General features: G+C 39.4%; 1 protein-coding gene across 4 annotated transcripts in view; it reads left to right on the top strand.

Moving 5' to 3' along the window:
- Positions 1-16394, top strand: part of AGPAT4 (1-acylglycerol-3-phosphate O-acyltransferase 4) — a 202493-nt gene that overhangs the window by 57389 nt on the left and 128710 nt on the right. For 3 of the 4 annotated variants that reach the window (XM_088456634.1, XM_088456708.1, XM_088456768.1), the window contains one exon: positions 7861-8098. In XM_088456634.1, the coding sequence (XP_088312760.1) occupies positions 7921-8098 (178 nt within the window). In that variant the 5' untranslated portion in view covers positions 7861-7920. Of the gene's footprint in view, positions 1-7860; positions 8099-16394 lie in introns of those variants that run through there. The other variant, XM_088456834.1, reaches the window with a different exon arrangement.

The following is a 16394-nucleotide window of genomic DNA, read 5'->3' as shown; positions in this document are numbered from 1 at the left end:
ACATATATATGTGTGTATATATATGTGTGTTTGTGTACATGTGTGTATATGTATGTATGTCTATATGCATATATATATATATATATATATATAATATATATATATTTATGTGTGTATTCACACACACACTCACATATATATAAAATATGGAAACCCCCTCCCCCACCCATAAAAATTCTGCATTTGCCCCTGTAGATGAAGACTGTTACCAAAGCCTTGTTAGTTTTGCTAAGAAAACAAGCTTTATTTGCATTGCTACAGATGGAGCCACAGTCATGAGTTATAGAACGATGGGGTTCTTGCAGTCTGTCACTAAATTACTTTCCTAGTTTTACAGCGATCTCTTGTGTTGTATATCAGACCTATGCTCTAAAGTTTTAAACATGGCAATTGTGATGGACAAGATAGTTATTTATTTTTTCAATTGTGTAGTACCATTTTAAAACCTATAGATGCTTGACAGGAGTAACACAGCAACAATCTAAAATTCAATAACAATTCCAACATTCGGTAAATAGAACCAAACACCAATATATAGTGCCTAGTGGCAAATTGAAATCCACTTCCACATTTAACCATCACAACTATAGCAATATAAATATTCTAAATATAGTGACCTAAAACATAACTACAACTGTAACAATTAAACTTATAATAATTATAAAAATTACAACTAACTTAAACAAAACAAATATTAACCATGGTGAAAATCTATATAGTTATTATGGGTATCCAAACCACTAACACATCAAATGTGCATTTATTAACCTCAAATATAATAACCACAATCTTAATAACTATAAATATAGTGATTGTAAATATGAAAGTGTACCTCTCTGATTATAAGTGCATTGACTATAAATGTGTTTGCTTCAAATGTAATAATTATAAGTGTATTAATTATAGGTATAATAACAATTATGTTACTAACTAATTATATAGTGGTAATAATAGTGACTATGAATAACTTATTAATTACCTGTTATTAAACCATATATATTGTGTCTATAAATATAATAACATATATACTAACTATAAATACAACCTTTATATGCTTAATAATTATAAACAACCCATTTACAACCAAAATATATAATATATGCAAACAAATTCTATTCCCATGTAAAATGTAATAACTATCTCATTTTACAATATAAATGTTATGCCTATACATAGCATCACTTATATATACAAAAACAAGAAAAGAGAAAAAGGCAGTGAGAAACAAAAAAAATAATAATAAAATAAATAAATAAATAACTCAAAACTGCACTGGCTCTCTTATCATAACTTAAATACATAAGAAAACCATACACTATTATGTACATCTAATATTTGGTAAATGTTCACTTAGAGAGAAACTACTATGAAATCTTTCTTATTTTTTTATGGTGAGGCAAATCTGGACTCCAGCCATATACCCCAAATCTGATTAAATTTAATTTCCACCTTACGTGTAATATAAATGTATCTTTCATGCTGTACAGTAAGGCGAATCAAAGACAACCAGGCTTCAAATTCCGGTCCCTCTGTAGCCATCCATAAATGCCAATAAACACTTTCACTAAGGCACACACATTTATTATAAACTGTTTACTATTTTTATTAACACGATTTCCCTCGATTGTTCCCAAACAACACCCTACTGGGGTGAGTATTACATTAGGAATTCCCAGTTCAATTAAAACAGACTTAACCCGCTCCCAGAATTTACAAATTAATTGACACTCCCACTATAAATGTCTAAATGACCCCCCCTCTGTGTGGCATTTAGGACAATGATTGGAAGAGCGGCCTCCATGTCTAACTAAACGAACCAGAGTAAGATACGTACAATGAAAAATAGACAATTGAATTTGTTGAAATCTACTAGATGTTGTAGAAACCGTAGGAGACTTCAAAGCCTCAGCCCAAGTCTCATCTATAATAAATAAAAAAGAAAATAAAAAAACAGACACAATCTCTACAATTCAATCCCAACCAACCACAACCTGGGGTATACTTATCCCCTTAACTATCACATAAAAAAGAAGGAAATTTAGAATAAACACCAACCAATGCAACGGGGCTCTCCGTATATCCTTAATGTCCATAGATCTAACACTATATAAGCCAAAATATTATTTGAAATTAGATGCCTGAAGCAACTCCCACCTAATCTTATATTAATGAGATGCATCCGAAACTAGCTGTCTACTGCCAGATTTTTGAAAATCCAACAATGCCCCAGTCTCCTTTGGTGTCGTAAGGAATTTTGTTTCACCATCCGCTATTACGCGTACTTTAGAAGGGAGTAGCATGGCATATTGAAGATTCAAGTCAAGGAGTCAGCGTTTGATAGGAAGAAATTTAGTTCTGTCCTTTTGTATATCAAAATCCGGAAATACTGAAATAGTGATTCCAATTCGTACTAGGTGACCTTTAACTCGAGCTATTCTCAATATTGCATCTCGATCCTTATTTTGGAGAAGCTTTGCAATAAATGTGCGAGGAGGTGCACCAGGAGGAAGTGGTCTGGTGGGTATTCGGTGGGCTTGCTCCACCGTAAAAGTAGTAGTAAAAGAGTTGCGACCATAAGTAGCGATCAGCCATTGCTCCAAAAAGGCTTCAGGTGAAGCTCCTTACTTTTTTGGGGGAGACCCACAAAACAAGCGTTATTTCTGTGTAACCTGCCTTCCATATCCAAGACATTGTTTTGCAGACCTGACATTTGAGCAGTCAGAGAAGCACCTTCTGCTTTTAATGGAGTGTGTAAGTCCTCAAGTGTAGCACTCTGATTTTCCACTTCTCCAAACCGCTGTAGGAATCCTGAACATCATGGCTTAACAGGGGCAAATCGGATTGTACCTTCTCTATTTTGTCCACCATTTTTGTCTCACAGGATGTAACAGCCTCAGTGTAACCTCAGGTGGGGATTGGGAACCAGATGCAGCTGCATTGATGTCCCAAGAGAGTCTCTCCCAGGAGGGCCCTGAGAAAGATGATATTGAAGAACTGGCAAATTTTTCAAGCTTGGTTGCAGCTGCTGCATTTTGCCCATATTGCAATATAAAACAAATTTATGACTATACGAAAAAGAAGACTTTTTAGATACACAAAATTATGGCTGCAATGTTACTTGATCCTCCCGCCAGGGCACACTCCTTTGTCCGCTAATCTCTCACCGCTACTTCTTAGTATAAATAAGTATTCTCAAATCAGGGAGTAACAACTTAAATATTGTAACATACAGTATGAAGATGTTGCAAATGCATTAGACATTTTCAAGTATAAAACACAGGAGCTTGCAGCAGTAATTATACTGAGACTTTCTAATGGAGCACAAATAATGAATTCACCAGTCTCTAACTGAAATGTCTTAGTTAGTGTAAGTTCTCACAAGTCCAGGATTAATGACTTGTGTGAGATCCAGGAGTAATGGCTCATGTGCTCCGAAGCTATAAATTAAATAGTGAATTTACCATTATCCTACTGATATATCTTTATAGAAGTAAGCACTCACAAATCCAGACATATTGACTTAAATGGCGGTTGCAGGTTTAGATGTCCGAAGCAGTTGTTCCTTCAGTTCTTAAATTGCCGAAGTGAATTTTGCAGCCTCTACATGGGAACAACATCTGAGTGTGGAGGTATCAGGCAAAATTAGTCTAAAAGGTAATCATCAATGCCAGACTTCTCAATTATACAGATATGGAGCCAGCACAACACTAGTCGTTCTCAGATCGTTGCTGTTTAGAGTTAACATACTTTTCCATTTTGCCCAGAGGAGTTCGTATGATGAAATGAAGAACTACCGATGAAGGCAATTGGATAATAATCAAAGTTAAAGTTAAACATATGGTCAGTGAAGCCATTACAGGGTGGTGGCTGGGGCATTATTTACACAGTGTCTGTATGGCGCTTCCAAATACCAGCCAACTTTCCAGGCTAGAAAGGGTATTGTGAGATCAAAAGAAGTTCATCAAAAATGGTTTGCAACACTAGATGGCATCGGGTTACAATAGTCAATAAAAATAGCTGTAGAGGGTAGCAAATGTCTGCCACTGAAGGTGAGGGGGAAAGAGTCACTTACCTCCAATTGGCAGGTGTAATGCTGATGATGAATTTAGTGCAAGAGACTATCATCAGGACGTGGTTCCGTCTCCTTACGTGTCCGCCAAATTAGAAGTCCAATTCAGGATGAGAATACCTTAATCCATAAGACTGGAGCAGATACAAGATCCGGAAACCAGAAGCACCCACCAGTAGGAGGATCAGCAAAGTTGCTGTCAGCAGGGTTGAACTTAGATCCCCTTCAGCTACTGGACCCAAACGTGATGTTGAGTGAGGGTGGAAGTGCGGTCCCATGAAAGCACTGTTATTTTGCCTCAAATGCAGTATGCGGCCAGCAACAGTAGAAACTTGTACCCTCGCTTCGCTCGCCATGCTTAAGGCATGGTGGCTCACTTCGCTTGCCACGGGTTACTATTCCTACTTGATGTCTATGTGGATAATAAATGATGACATCAAGGCTCTTTACCTGCAGGGGATCTAGTCGCAACCCTGTCAGCAGTGCATGGGGAAGTATGACAGTGGCGTGTAGCCCCAGATCACACACTCCTAATCCACCAGAGTTAGGACCCAAATGCAGCTATTATAGGCCACCCCGTCGATCTCCTGAATAGTGTGGTGACCGGGAATGGCTCAAGGTGTACATTGGGTGATGTTGGTTGCCGAGGTCCAGGAGCCACTAGTAGGGGAGGATCAGGGTAATTGCAAGCATTATATATTTAACACACTGCTAGAGCCAAGGTGGTATGCGTCCATGGCTGCAATTTGGCCATCTAGCTACACCGCTCATGATTCATTGCATCGAATCGCCATCACATCGATCATACAATTATGAATCAGGCCTATTGTTCTTTATGGAAGTGTTAGCCATCAGATTTGTCTTTCCTTTCTTTTTTTGCTAGAATTTTTTAATTACCTTATGTACTTTTTACTTTTTGGGACTGTCTGTCTTTTTGGGACTGTCTATGTGATTAGCATGGAGCACTTCCAATGAGATGTCACTGCCAATGCTAAGCAGTCCCTGCTGGTGCCGGATTTTACTGCAGATATAATCTGCCACTGGTCATCGTATTCCTTGTTCATATTTTACAATTAAAATATTGTTTCTCCAATGACTTTTGACATGTGTTTTTCTCCACTTAATTAATAGACCTACAATACACTAATTTAAAATTGTCTGGTTAGGGCAATAACAATTTCCTACCTTACTTGTATTGTATGAAGTACAACAATTAAAAGCATAGCTACCAATAGCAAAAGTAATGCCGCACTATGATTTTTGTATTGGTATTTTTATGATGTGCTACCAGACATTAGAGGTCATATGGCTCAATTTGTCTTCATATGAAAGTGCTGTTAAGCTAGATTCTCACTCACAAAATATCGGATACACAGGGGCACATAGCCATTACAGTTCATTTTGTTCAACAATAAAGTCACATTATTTCAGTCTTTGGCAGTGGGGCCTGTTCTCATGCTTGGTAAGATTGTTCATACATTTGCTTTGTTGGACAGGTGTTTTTTTTTACTTTTCCATAAATCCTTTATCTGGAAAGTTAAAAAAATTAGAAAGCAAACAATTCATTTATGGGAATAGGATAACGTCCTAGGTGCTACCCAAGGGGGTAAGGTTTAAAATATGTTTCAAAACAGTTGTGATATTGGGGTGTGATGTCCTCTCTGGAATAACAACTGCAGGTGTGTCCTTGACCACTAATTACCTTAGAAGGCTAAAAAATTGGGTGATCTTAAATAATGCATGTGTACATAGACTTCAAAAAAGGTTTAACAGTACTGGAGTGGTTTGCTTAGGGTTCACAACCTGACTCAACCATGTAAATAAACATGCAGTATTTATTAAAAACAAGAGATAAAACATGTAGTGGTGATGCAATAAATAGAGGTAACAGAAAATTGCCAGGTGGCTGCTTCACTAGATTCTAAATAATAACAGGCGGTGGTGTATAAACAGAGGGGTAGTCCAGAATTCTTTATCTGTCAACACTGTCCTCTGTGTCCTGGCAAAGCTGGCACGGGCACCTCTTTTCCTGCCAAGACATTTTGAGACTGCTTGTCCCTTTCTCAAGGCTAGCTGCTGTGTGTTGATAGGAGATGCCGGCACTCTGGATCCCGGGGGTCAGAATTCGAATGCTGAGATCCTGACAGGGTTAGGATATTGACACCTGTCAGTCAGTATCCTAACCCTTCTCCCTAACCCTCCCTCCCCGCTGCCTAAACCTAACCTCCCCCCCAGTGCTTAAACCTAACCTCCCCCACACTCTAACCCTCCCCCTTAGTGCCTAATCCTAACCCTTCCCCTAGTGCCTAACCCTAACCACTAACCCTATTCCACCTCCTAACCCTAGTACTTACCATCGGGATTCTGAAAGGTGTTGGGATTCCGGTGCCGGCATTCTAAGCGCCGGCATTCCCGACTGTCGGTATTCTGATCCCATCTTGTGTTAATATTGTACATACTATACAGATTGTGGATAGAAACATAATAACAGCACAAATAATAAAACCAGCAGCCTATAATACCACAAGTACCATAAAAACATATTACTGGAAATATAAAATAACTGGAGTTTACATTGGTGTTTTTCTTCCAGTGTTTAGGTTTTCGATCCAGTGAATGCCAATTCACATGAACAAATGAAAACATAGTTTGCAATATTGTGTAGTATTGTTAAACAGTCAATGAATAACTCCATTGTATTAACGCTGGACACAGGGAGATCATGGGTTTCCACTGTTGAAACAGTTCATATTGATACTTCAACTGTAATGCCATTACTTTATAAATTATTCACACATCTAGTGGTTTCTATAACACAAGGAAAAACTTATTGCTTCTTGATATGATACTCTAAGGTTTTCTTTTGTTTAAAACATAAAAAATGAAGGAAAGAGACAAAAGAAAATCTAGTGCATTACCATATAGCCACTTAACATGATGATGATGATGATTGTTGTTGTTTTTAAAGTGTCCTTTTTAGTAAAAAACAAACCTATGGGTGTCTAGCACAACATACCCCCCATTGTACATAAATTACCGACTTATTATTACCCCCACCCAGTAACAATTGATCCCCAGTAGCAAATTACCCCACCAACACCAATGGTAACAGATCCCCAGAGACATAACCCCCCACCTGTGTTCATATATGCTTACTGAGAATAAGCCCCTACCCTTTGGTGGTAGCAATGTTCCTAAGTTAATAGGATCCCCCTCCCTCCCAGAGGCAATCATTCTTTGTGTTGTATTAACCCCCCACCAAACCCAGTGTTCATAGATCAACCCAGTTCAAAGTAGAGCAGAGTGTGCCGCAGGGAGTACTGATCATCAGTCATAGAGGAAAATATCTTGGAATTCTAGCTTCAGATGACCTGAAACTAAGCATGTATAGTCCATAGTGGGAATAGCCATTAGAATACTTGACTGTATAGAAAGAGCTATTAGGAGGAAGAGGTCACTGGTAAGACCTCTTCTTGATTACTGGCTGCAGTATTTATACAGTATTTAAAATAACCATCGTAAAATAGAATAAAATCTAACAGGGTAGCTACTTTAATGGTTACATGGGCTGCATAGTCCAAAAATTTAAATACAAAAGGGCCAATGAGATGTTTCCTTAAGTTCTTTTCAACTGTTAAACTAAGTTTCTATGTAATTCAAGTAGTAGAATCAAGGGCGTAACAATGGTTCTTTGATGCCTATTCTTTACTGGTTATCTTTCGAGTTAGTATCTGGTAATTGGCTTTATTAAATTTTTTATGTTTTTTTATGTTGGTTTTTTTTCTTCATAGATCTCATTCTGTCTATCTGAATGGTTTTGGAAAAAATCTCCCATCAGTTCCTGGTGAAAAATGACCATCATTGGCTTCCTCAAGTCTCAGTTCCTTTGTCATCTTTTTATCAGCTATGTGTTTATTGGAACTGGACTTATCATTAATTTTATTCAACTTTTTACTCTTCTTATTTGGCCTTTTAACAAGCAACTCTACCGGAAGATCAACTGCAGACTGGCATACTGCATATCAAGCCGTAAGCTACTTTTTATATCCGTCTATCTTGTAAGCATGGGGTATAGTTTTCATTTAAATACAGTAATTGTGCAATCATGTATATAAGGATGTTAACACTTGAACAGTATTGAACATGAATATTCACATGTATTAAGTATGTCCATGTGAACATTAACATCCATGTGGTCATTAACATCATCTATACTTTCAAAACAAAAATAGCTTTGTAACTGTACTGATCAGCAAGGCATAAAGGACCTGATTCATGTATCCCATTCAAATCCATGGCCTGGATTTAAGTATGTGTGTTATCAATGTATCCAATATCTTTGCAATTTTACTTATTATTCTGTGTATTAATATTTGTATTACTAAATGGGCTTGATGACTACGGCCAGACGGCTTCCTCCTACTGCATCAGATTAGTGCCATTCAGTTTTAAAATCATTATGAAATGTAGTATCATGGACAGTGAGTTATTTGCAAACATTCCTTTTTTGGTGCCAATGTATAACACTCAGGTTCGGATTGGAGTGCTGGGGATTCGGGTAATTCCCCAATGGGCCCCAGTACATTGTGGCCATGCCCTTTTCAGTAAGGGGGCAGGGCTTAGTGGGCCATGAACGGGGGTACGCTGTTGTGAGGGCCTAACAATGGGTGAGTGAAGCCTTAGACCCTTGCCCATGCATCCCCCAGCCATCTGAAGCCCCACCCATGGCTAATAAAGCTCGCCCACCCGCAGGCAGCCAAAGCTCCGTCCACTTCCTGGGTATACTAGATCATTTACCCCCTTGATGTCACCCACAGCCGGTGGGGGGAGGAGCCAGGGCTGCTGCAGGCGCTCACCAGTCACTGCACACAAACACAGAGCAGACTAGAGGAGCCGGGCCCATCCAATCAGGGCCAGATCAAGGTCTGTGGGGGCCCCTGGGCAACAAACTTGTGGGGCCCTTATATACCACCGTCACACTAGGAACATTTATTTCTTTCTATTAACCTTAATGCCCCCAGTAGTAATGCCTCTCTTGCAATGCTCACTGTAGTAGTGTCCCTTATGCAATGTCCCCAGTAGAAGTGCCCCTTATGCAGTGCCCCCAGTAATGGTCCCCCCCCTTTGCAGTGCCCACTGTAGTAGTGCCCCTTATGCAGTGCCCCCAGCAGTGGTCCCCCTATACATTGCCCCCAGTAGTGCCCCTTACATAGTGCCTCCAGTAGTGGGTCCCCCTATACAGTGTCCCCAGTAGTGTCCCTTATATAGTGCCCCCAGTAGTGGTCCCCTCCTATGCAGTGCCCCTTATATAGTGCCCCCAGTAGTAGTCCCCCCTATGCAGTGCCGGCGGCGGTGTGTTTTTGTTACTAACAATCACACCGCTGCCGGCAGTGTGTTTGTTTTGTGTGTAGTGTAGACCGCACTCACTGCGGTCCGCACTACACTCAATTTGTTTGGGGGCCCTCTATGCATGGGGGCCCCGGAATGACCGCCCTGGTCACCCTGCCCATAATCTGGCCCTGCATCCAATACTGAGACATATCCTCCCTCTGGGCAGGTAAGTGTGACTGGTCTTGTGAAAAATGTTTTAGTGTTATCTAAGCTGGTTGGTGTATGGGGCGCGGTATAGGGGAGAGGATTTGCTTTTTCCTGGGGGATGACGTGTTTTAATATTGTTTATGGTGGTGTATTTATGTTGTATGTGTGTGTCTGGGTGGGGTGTATTAATATTGTGTGTGTGTGTGTGTGTGTGTGTGTAAAGGGTGTATTTATAATTGTGTTAAATGTGGGTTACTGATGCTCTCTGTGTTATATTACAACAACTATGACACTCTGTATTATATAGGGAGCACTGCGACACTCTGCATTATATGGTAGGTACTGCGGCACTCTCTACTACCTGGCGGTAACTGTGGCACTCTCTATTATATGGTGGTCACTGCGGTACTCTGTAAATATATGGCAGTCACTATGGAACTCTGTATTATATGGTGGTGACTGCGGCACTTTATATTACATGGCGGTCACTGCGGCACTTTATATTGCATGGCGGTCACTGCTGCACTCTCTGCATTAAATGGTGGGAACTATAGCACTCTCTGTAAATATATGGCAGTCACTGCGGCACTCTGAAAATATATGGCGGTCAATGCAGCACTCAGTGTATTATATGGCAATCACTGCAACACTCTGTATTATATGATGGGCACTGCGACACTCTACATTATTTGGTGGACACCGTGACATTCTGCATTATATGGTGGGTACTGCGACACTCTGTATTACATATATGGTGGGCACTGCGACACTCTGCATTATAAGGTGGGCACTGTGACACTCTGTATTACATATATGGCGGGCACTGCGACAAACTGCATTATATGGTGAGCAATGTGACAACTCTCTGCACTACATGGTGGGCACTGCGGCACATTTTATTACGTATATGGCGGGCACTGTGACACTCTGCATTATATAGTGAGCAAAGTGACAACTCTCTGTATTATATGGTGGTCAGTGTGACTCTCTGTATTATATGGTGAGCACTGTGACACTCTGCATTACGTATATGATGGGCACTGCGATGTTCTCTGCATTATATGGTGGGCACTGTGAATCTCTATACGTATATGGCGGGCACTGTGTCACTCTATATTACGCATATGGCTGGCACTGCGTCACTCTGCATTATACAGTGAGTAGTACGACAACTCTCTGCATTATATGGTGGGAACTGCGGCACAGCAGGTGCTGGCACCTTAATGTATCGGGACTAACAATGGGTTTTTCCCTCACCATACATACATTTCAGACTTTACAATGCTGACAGCTGTATCCAAGGTGACTAGAACTACAGCTTCTAATCCCTATTCCTTCTGGAGACTGGACGTAAAAATTATTACTTACCTGGTTTTAAACTATACCTAGAATACCAGATTCAGCATTATTATTGTTGTTATTTTTTTATTTTCTATATGGCTCTGGACCTGCGCTAGTTGGCCACACCCCTGGTTAGCCACACCCCTTTATGTTTGCACCGCCTCCCTTTAGTGGGCCTCTACCATTGCATTCCGTCTGTGGGCCCTTCATGTCCCAGTCCGACACTGATAACACTAGACAGAAGTCTAGTGCACGTTTTGTATATAGTAACACCTAAATGTTAAATAACCAGCCTTTAGCACCTAAATTATACTTCTAGGGATTATTTGCTGATTTGCCACTGTATATCCATACAAGATGCAGTACTTTCAAAGTGGTAACCACAAATTGCTTTGCCAGATAACTCCATGATAACATTCCATGGTTGTACTTGCATTTCATTATCTCTTTTCAATATTAGGTAGAGACAGGTAGTTGGAAAATTCCCCTATGGGTAACATTTAGTATTATTTCTCCCCTTCCTCAGCATCAAGTTCACACTGTAGAGTAGTAGGGGTGATTCTGAGTTGCGCGCTGCTACGACTGTTTTTTCGTCTTTTGCTGTAGTCGCTTCTGCAACTTTATGCCCATATTTGTATCTGCCCTTCCCCTGGTGTACAAGCGTGCGTCTGATTGTGCAAGGGCTGGGATGTCCACTTAATGCAACCAATGGTTGCATTTAAAGAGGCACAATCAAAACTTACACCAGCCCCATGCTAGTGCAGAATCTCCATCAGAGATGGTCTCCAATGTGAGTGTTTAAGATTCTGAGTTCGCAACCATTTCAGCGACAGTGCATCTCTGTCTGACAGAATAGCCATCTCCCAATCTCTGGCCAGGAACGCCCAATACATTTCCAGTACATTTCACACACCATGTCTCTCAGTCGTTACTGTGATTTTGTGTGTAAACACTGTAACGCAAGTGCCATAGAAGTTTGAAGGGATTTTTGTGCATGCACAGTAGCAACAAATCGCTGAACTCCATGAACATCACCATTGCGTGTGATTCAGAATTGGGCCCAGTGTCTGGTATTTTCTCCTGCAAGTAGGGGCGTACCTTCTCTGCGTGTTCCGAGGATACACCACTCCTGATGAACCGCGGACGGGCTGGCCACCCCTGCACTCCAGCCTGCTTCTGCATTCACAGTTTCTGCAGCAAAACTCACTTTTGAAATTCCCACCTTGAATTCGATGAATCAGCACATGCAGACTCCTAAAATGACCTTTCAATCTAAACACAGCCTTGAAGTGTCCTGTGTAACTCATCTGCAACGAATCACAGGCAGAACCTAAACATAACAAAAAGGTTCCATGCATGGTATAAGCCCCTAAGTTGTGGAACTCTTTATGCATGTGCAGAACTATAGTAATAGGTCATTTCTGCAGTATTGTTGCAGGACCAACAGCAAGAAAGATACCTTCACATAGAATATGTGCTGCATGTAACAAGATTTTTGGAAAAAATTTAACTGTATACTCCAAATGTACCCAATGCTTAGCCAAACAGTTCAGCCACCAGAACAGACTAAAAAGCTAATTGAATGGATAAAACTAGCTTTTGTTTCATGAGCGGAACAGAAAAGCAGACATGAACTTAAAGAGTTAGGTCTGTTCCACAGCTAATTGTCAGCCATGTGCTATTCATTCTCAATAAAGCGCTATGGAGCTGCGAGGTAAAAAGATCTGTGTTAAATGCAGCCTCTAGGCCTTCGCCGTGCGGGGTTACCCAAAGATTCCAGCGGAATCTGTGGCTTAACATACGTTATCCTCTGGTTTACCATGTGGGTAAATTGACTAATAATTGAATTGCTCTGGGCGTTAAACCCGGAAATTTACCTGTTCTGTAAACCATGTGGTTAATTGAATCTGTTCTTAGGTGAAATATAGAGATATTGATTCAGAAGGCGATTCACTAGACTTTGATTAAAATGCTTCTCATTGCAAACCAATGTGGAAGATACAACAAGCAGAAGTTAATTTCAGTATGTCATGGCACAGACAGAAAATTCATCTAACATACAGTAATAAAATAATTGCAACAGGAAGAAGGAAAACATGCAGGATAAAATAACGGTTTCCAGGAATAAAGTAAAAAAAAAAATCCACAGAACACACTCAGGTTTTCAGAAATATCTTTCCTCAACTAACAGATCAGCTACTGTACCTAGTTTTAATGGCTTGGAAATTGACCAAGATTTGCTCAAAAAAAAAGATGTTTCATATTCATTCATTAAAACTCTAATGCAGGCAAGGAAAAAGCCTTCAATAATTTATTATATAGTTTGTAAAAGCTTTGTTTTATGGTGTAGATCCACTACTAATGTACCCGATGCTTAGCCAAACAGTTCAGCCACCAGAACAGACTAAAAAACTCATTGAATGGATAAAACTAGCTTTTGTTTCATGAGCGGAACAGAAAAGCAGACATGAACTTAAAAAGTTAGGTCTGTTCCAATCTAATTGTCAGCCCTGTGCTATTCATTCTCAATCAAGCGCTATGGAAGCTCTATTCCACATATTCTTGACTTGCAACAGGTTAGAATATAATCCTTTGGGCAAAAGAAATAGCTTCAGAAAAATGGATCAAGCAGTTCTTTGAAGCAGTAAAAAGAATATGCCAATTTATCATATAATTAGTGGTTCTATGGGACATCACTGTAATATGTAAAGCATTAATGTGTCTACCTTTTTAACCTGTGTCTGAAGTTCCTCGGCGATGGTGACTCTGAATTGATTTTGCTAGTGCTATTTACCTCTGCTAGAAGAGTTGGAGAATTACAGGCACTATGCTGCAAATATTTTTTTATATATATTTGACGGCAAGTAATCTTAAATGCCAGTACAAATTTCTAACCTAATACAATATTTGACAATACCAGGGGGTTCACCACACAGCAAATTACTCACACTCTTATATCACACCGGCGCCGGGATTCTGACCTGTGTCGGTATTCTGGCGTCAGTAATGTCGAATGCATACCCATAACACAATTTCACAGTATTTGGGTATAACAACTCATTTAGAACAGATAAAACACTTTCAGTAGTGAGCATGGGATATCGGTACAATTTTACTGGAGGGTTATAATACAGTATGTGAGAGTCCTCTGTTGCTTAACATTTGCAAATCATTAATATGCACTACTCAATTTCATTTTGTTTTCTGTATGGAACCACTTTTGTTCTATGAGGTAATTATAAGTCAAATGCTTTGGTGTCTGGTGCCTAATTTTTTTTGCGAGAACACCAAGGATTCTGCCAAAGAGTTGTATAGAATGATGGTATTTCTTGCACAGTATGGCAGGTTTCATTTCTTTGCAAACTGTATATTATCTCTGAGGTTTGAGCATCTGCAAGGTGATAAATACCGCATGCATTTTTTGGTTCCTTAATGAAACTTGAAATTCCAAAAGTAAATGATACATATGAACAAAGGGCTTAAAGCACATTGTTCAGTGATAAACTGAATCTGATTCCATTAAACAGCATAAGTGTCCCCACATTTTATTCCTGACGTGATTTTATATAAATCCAAGCTGAGAGAATGCAGTCCTCTCAGTTACTGTGACGTTTGTGCCTTTTGTGTATGAATTAACAGACCCACCCCGCACATTTCTGCCAAGAAAAGGTTCTTAAGTAATTTGCCATCTCACATGTTTTTGGCTTCCTCATAATAATTGTTATTGGCTACTATTTTGTTATTTTTTATTTGTATTTACCTTAGTACTTCTAGGGTTGATGATAGAGACATACAGAAGCTGCCTACAGATTAGGTGCATGCAAATAAATAATTTGACAGGACTGTAAATAAACCATGTAGTATAAACACGGATAATTGATTCTGTCTGTTAGACGTAGCGTCACGTGAATACATAAATTTAACAAAGTTGGTTAATATTTGCTGATCTCTAACCTACAGTAGAATAAACTGTGTAAGAATCTCCTTACAAAGAAACATGCATGATAGCAGTTACACTTGTGAGATGGCTTTTACTGATGAAAATGTTATATCGTGACGTTTCCCAAACAGCATATGGCTCCCTAACACTAAGCTAACATTATCAGCTCTCTATCACCTGGCCAACTAGTTCATTGTCAGGAGCACCTTCCTCTCTTTTCCACATGTGTTATTGGTACACATCTCTCAATGAATGCAATTACTGATGTAGGTGATCATAAGTTCTTGCTGAGTGTGATGCCTGCTTAAAAAGTTGGAGGAAATCCTGAGTTAATCAAGTTACTGGAATGTTCAAAAATGAAGTACGTAAAATGATTGTTCCTGTTGAAAAACAGGGCACAGATGTTTCCTGAAATTGTGCACTCAAGAGTTATGAACACTATTTTTATTATTATTTTTCTGACCTTTATTTAATGTCTATTGTATATAAACTTCAAAACTCAAGAATAAACAGCATACATTTAAACAGGATCCAATGATTTACAATATTATATAAATAAACTGGTAAAACTTGCAGAATTGTTGACGAGAGAGAGGAAGTTGCCACCTTGATGGCTCATTATCCATTAGAAGAGGTTGGTTTCAAGTATAGAAATGTATCTTAATGAACACGCAATTTTAATTCTTTCGCTGCGGAGTCTGTTATGGAAATTTGTGGGCTGGTTACATTCCAACATCTATATCCGTTATTATTTATGCAGTACCCACACGCACTTTTTTTTTCTTTAAAGATGACTGAAAATTGCATTTATTTGCTTATTTTTCCTATCTATCCAAATAGGCCAAAATAGACCAACACAAAATACTTTGTGTTCTTGCATTGGCATAATCCACCTTTTAAAAAAAAACAGCAAAAAGCCAGCTTGTGCATATAGATTTTCACAATAACAACTGCGCTTGATAATGTTAATGTATTTATTTCTTTTTTTTACGTGATTGAATGTAACACACATAAGAAGGAATTCAGTTAGGCCTGATAATTTCTTGGGCGGATTAAACGGGCCTTACCGCATTTTATTATCTTCGGGCAATTCAATTGAAGCCTGTTTAATCCACCCGAAAAATTGCTTGTTTTCATGTTAAGTTCACGGACCTATGTGTTATTGTCGCTGGCTTCCCAATAACAGGTTCATTATCAGAGCCTGCTGAGCTCCTGAAAAAAAAAATCCCATATAAGGGCTGCCGATGGCTGCGCTTCGTGGCTAATTGAATATGCCAAGGGGGGAATATTACCGCAGCTAATGTGATTCCTCACATAGGAATAATATGGTAGACCAACAATTAATACCATTTTGAGAAGTAGACCACTCTTAATTATTGGGTGTTATTGTCTGAGGATCATCTAAGGAGGAACATTGGGCCTGATTGAGAGACAGACGCTCTGAAAGAGTGCTCGCTCTGAATCAATACCACAGCTATTGCGAGCAGCCAGGATGATGGTCGCGAT

This window comes from Taudactylus pleione, unplaced genomic scaffold, assembly GCF_031769625.1.
Source record: "Taudactylus pleione unplaced genomic scaffold, aTauple2 ptg000006l, whole genome shotgun sequence".
Taxonomy (NCBI): Eukaryota; Metazoa; Chordata; class Amphibia; order Anura; family Myobatrachidae; genus Taudactylus; species Taudactylus pleione.
The sequence above is the reverse complement of the archived record's forward strand: the minus strand, read 5'-3'. Positions and strand labels throughout refer to the sequence as shown.